General features: G+C 45.8%; 1 protein-coding gene across 1 annotated transcript; it reads right to left on the bottom strand.

Annotated features, from left to right (window-relative positions):
• Nucleotides 1-470: 470 nt before the first annotated feature.
• Nucleotides 471-2,398, bottom strand: LOC133456781 (mesoderm posterior protein 1-like). The gene is made up of 2 exons (XM_061735375.1): nucleotides 1,592-2,398; nucleotides 471-563 (listed from the first exon to the last, which is right to left on the bottom strand). Exons 1-2 carry the CDS (start codon nucleotides 2,396-2,398, stop codon nucleotides 471-473), a joined length of 900 nt encoding a protein of 299 aa, XP_061591359.1.
• Between the last annotated feature and the right edge of the window lie 925 nt (nucleotides 2,399-3,323).

The following is a 3,323-nucleotide window of genomic DNA, read 5'->3' as shown; positions in this document are numbered from 1 at the left end:
CTGCTCTCTGAAACACATGTTAATGCTCAATAGTACACATATATGCTTCTTTAATATATTTGCATTAAACTAAGATACATTCATTTTCAATGGCTTTTGTCCTTAATGGCTTTTTCCCCTTTACATTACTTTTACTTTTATACTTTAAGTAGTTTTGAAACCAGTACTTTTATACTTTTACTTGAGTAAAAAACTTGAGTTGATACTTCAACTTCTACAGGAGTATTTTTAAACTCTAGTATCTATACTTCTACCTGAGGAATGAATGTAAATACTTATGTGTGCATTCAGCTGCAGGGAAACCAACACAGGTGATTCATGATAAATAAAGTTTATTAAGTTAGCAAATATAAAAGCTTAATAAATACAATATCAGCTATGTACAATATCAGACAGAAGGACAGGATTTGTGCGTGACTGCCCGGGGGTCGGAGGTCGGTGCTGCGGGGAGCAGCAGATCTTAAAGTCTCTCAACAGCGTCCAGGGAAGGTGAAGGTGTGTGTTTGCTGCTGGGGCGTCCAGCTCTGCTCAGGCTCGCTGCTGAGGCAAAGTCCTGCAGACATCTGGGAAGAGAGAGAACAGAGACACCATGAGGACCGTGTTAGGTGACGGGAGGGGAAGCAGTTCCCTGTGAGGCTCAGGTACAGCGGTGGGGGGGATTTGAGTCACACATGTGCAGTCGCTTGGACAAACCACAGTTACGTCGCCAGACTTGATAGACAAGATCTAAACACACACTTGTTTTGATTTACACTACTCACAATAAGTTAGGGATATTATTATTTACATGGTTGCCTTTCCTATTTGGTCTGAATTTTAATGAAATAAGTAAAAGTTCCCTTTGATATTACTAATGATGAATGAGAAGAAACACCATTTTCATTAGTTTAATATTACCCCCAAAATGTAGACAATAAAAATATATATAGTGTGTGTGTTTAGATATGATCATATATAGAGAGAGATGCACAGATATGTTCATATTTTTTCAGTTGGGAATGGTATAAACCAGTGGTTCCCAAACTTTCTGTGCCCAAGGCACACCAAAGGACAAATAAAAATTTCCAGGCACACCTATTGTGCAAAATAGACTTATAACACGTGTTATCACTAATATAATCTGTTTATCTGTTAAGTTCATTATTTACTAATGCCAAATAAGATATGACAAAGACAACTATTCTACTCATGAAATATTTATTAACAAAATACTTCACAAAAATATTTAAACTTTATCAAATTGGGCTTCATCAAACACACCCATTTCAGGAGGATTTTTTAAAATAGTTTTTAGATAAAGAGTTTGCCTCTGTATTATGGAATGAGTGCATTCAAAGTAGTATATAGTAAATTAAAATAATTATTTTTGTCTAGTTGTATACTATATTGCAGTAGGCTATGTTTGTCACAAAATCCCACGGCACACTTGGACTTGCCTCAAGGCACACCAGTGTGCCGCGGCACACAGTTTGGGAACCACTGGTATAAACTAACACATTTTTAACATTACATCATTTTACATTCATAACGCGACTGCGCATGTGAGACTCAAATCGGGTAATGACAGGGGGGTCATGTGACCAGAACCTACCTGATATGGATGCTGCAGAGACGGTAAGTGCTCCATGCTGGACGTCTGCGGGGCGTAGCAGCCGGGCGTCTGCGGGGAGTAGCAGCCGAGCGTCTGCGGGGAGTAGCAGCCGGACGTCTGCGGGGCGTAGCAGCCGGATGTCTGCGGGGAGTAGCAGCCGGACGTCTGCGGGGCGTAGCTGGACGTCTGCGGGGCGTAGGGGGCTTCCGGCTGAGGCGGGAGATGTCCGGGGGTCTGGACCTGCTTCCTCTGCTCCAGCGCCTCGTCGCTCAGCCCCAGCTGGGCCGACAGGTAGGAGATGTAGCGGATGGTGAGGCGCAGCGTCTCGATCTTGGTCAGGCTCTGGCCGGCCGGCGCCACCGAGGGCGGCAGGTACGAGCGCAGGTGGTGCATGGATTTGGTCAGATCCCTCATCCTCAGCTTCTCCCTCTCGCTGGCCGTCTGACGCTTCTTCCCCGGGTACCGGGACCGGGACTTCCTGGCGGTGGCCGTGGTGGCCGTGGCTGCAGGGGACAACTCGGGGCAGAGGGGAGTCTCGTTCTGGTTCTGGTTCTGGCAGGCCGCCTGAGGCTCCGCCGGGCTGGGGAACAGGAAACTATCCAAGGCGTCTTGTTGGTGTCCCGCCAGCTGCAGGGAGGCCGGGGAGAAGCAGAAGGAGTCCACGGAGGAGGTGGGAGACAGGCTGCTGCCGCCGCTGCAATAGCCCGGGTCGGAGGCCCAGTCAGGGGCCAGGGACTTGTCCAGCAGAGACTCGAACATAAAGTAGTCGTCCTGGAGCTGCAGGGGAGAGCAGAAGGATGTGTCCATGGCTGCTGCTGCTGTCGTCTCTGAGGGGTTTGTTTCTGCTGAAGGAGCTCGGGGTAATGAGGAGAGGAGGGACGGCTGATCCATATATGTGGCCGGAGGTGCGAGGTTGCACCTCCGGCGCTCACCTCCGGTCCTGGGAAGCTCTGGAAGTGGGAGCGACACCTCGGCCAGGGGGTCCCATGGGAAACTGGCATGCTCCGGGCCGAGGTGTGACCTGGAGCCTGGTGGTTATTGTAAACCCGTTACACTCCTGGCCCTGAAGCCCGGGAACTTCACCTGGACATGAATGTCAGAGGACGGATCACAGGTCAGGATATGAGACTCCACCAGGGACCAGATCAATGGAAGTAGCTTGATAATCAGTTTATTTATTTATATATACACAGTACTGGAGTTGAGGGGGATGAGGGGGGACGGCATCCCCCCTGAAATAAAAACGGTCCAAATCATCCCCCCTGAAATAAAAACGGTCCAAATCATCCCCCCTGTAAAACTGCCACCCCCCTTTCCATCCCTTATGTAATTTCATCAATGAATGTGGTTTTACTGCTATTTCAACATTTAGAGTCATCACCAGAAAAATAACTTATTTGACAATTTTCACCTGTTTCAAGTAAATTTTCACTTGAAATAAGTAGAAAAATCTGCCAGTGGGACAAGATTTATCTTCTCATTACAAGCAAAAAATATATACTTCTCTTATTTCTAGTTAACATGTCTAATTTTAGTAAAAGAAATCTCATTACACTTAAAACAAGAGTCATTATCAGAAAAATTAAGTTGTTATTTAACAATTGTCACCTGTTTTAAGTAAATTTTCACTTGAAATAAGTAGAAAAATCTGCCAGTGGAACAAGATTTATCTTCTTATTACAAGCAAATAAATCTTGTTCCACTGGCAGATTTTTCTACTTATTTCAAGTGA

The sequence above is a fragment of the Cololabis saira genome, chromosome 2 (assembly GCF_033807715.1).
Source record: "Cololabis saira isolate AMF1-May2022 chromosome 2, fColSai1.1, whole genome shotgun sequence".
Classification (NCBI taxonomy): domain Eukaryota; kingdom Metazoa; phylum Chordata; class Actinopteri; order Beloniformes; family Belonidae; genus Cololabis; species Cololabis saira.
This window is presented reverse-complemented; position numbering and strand designations above follow the sequence as displayed.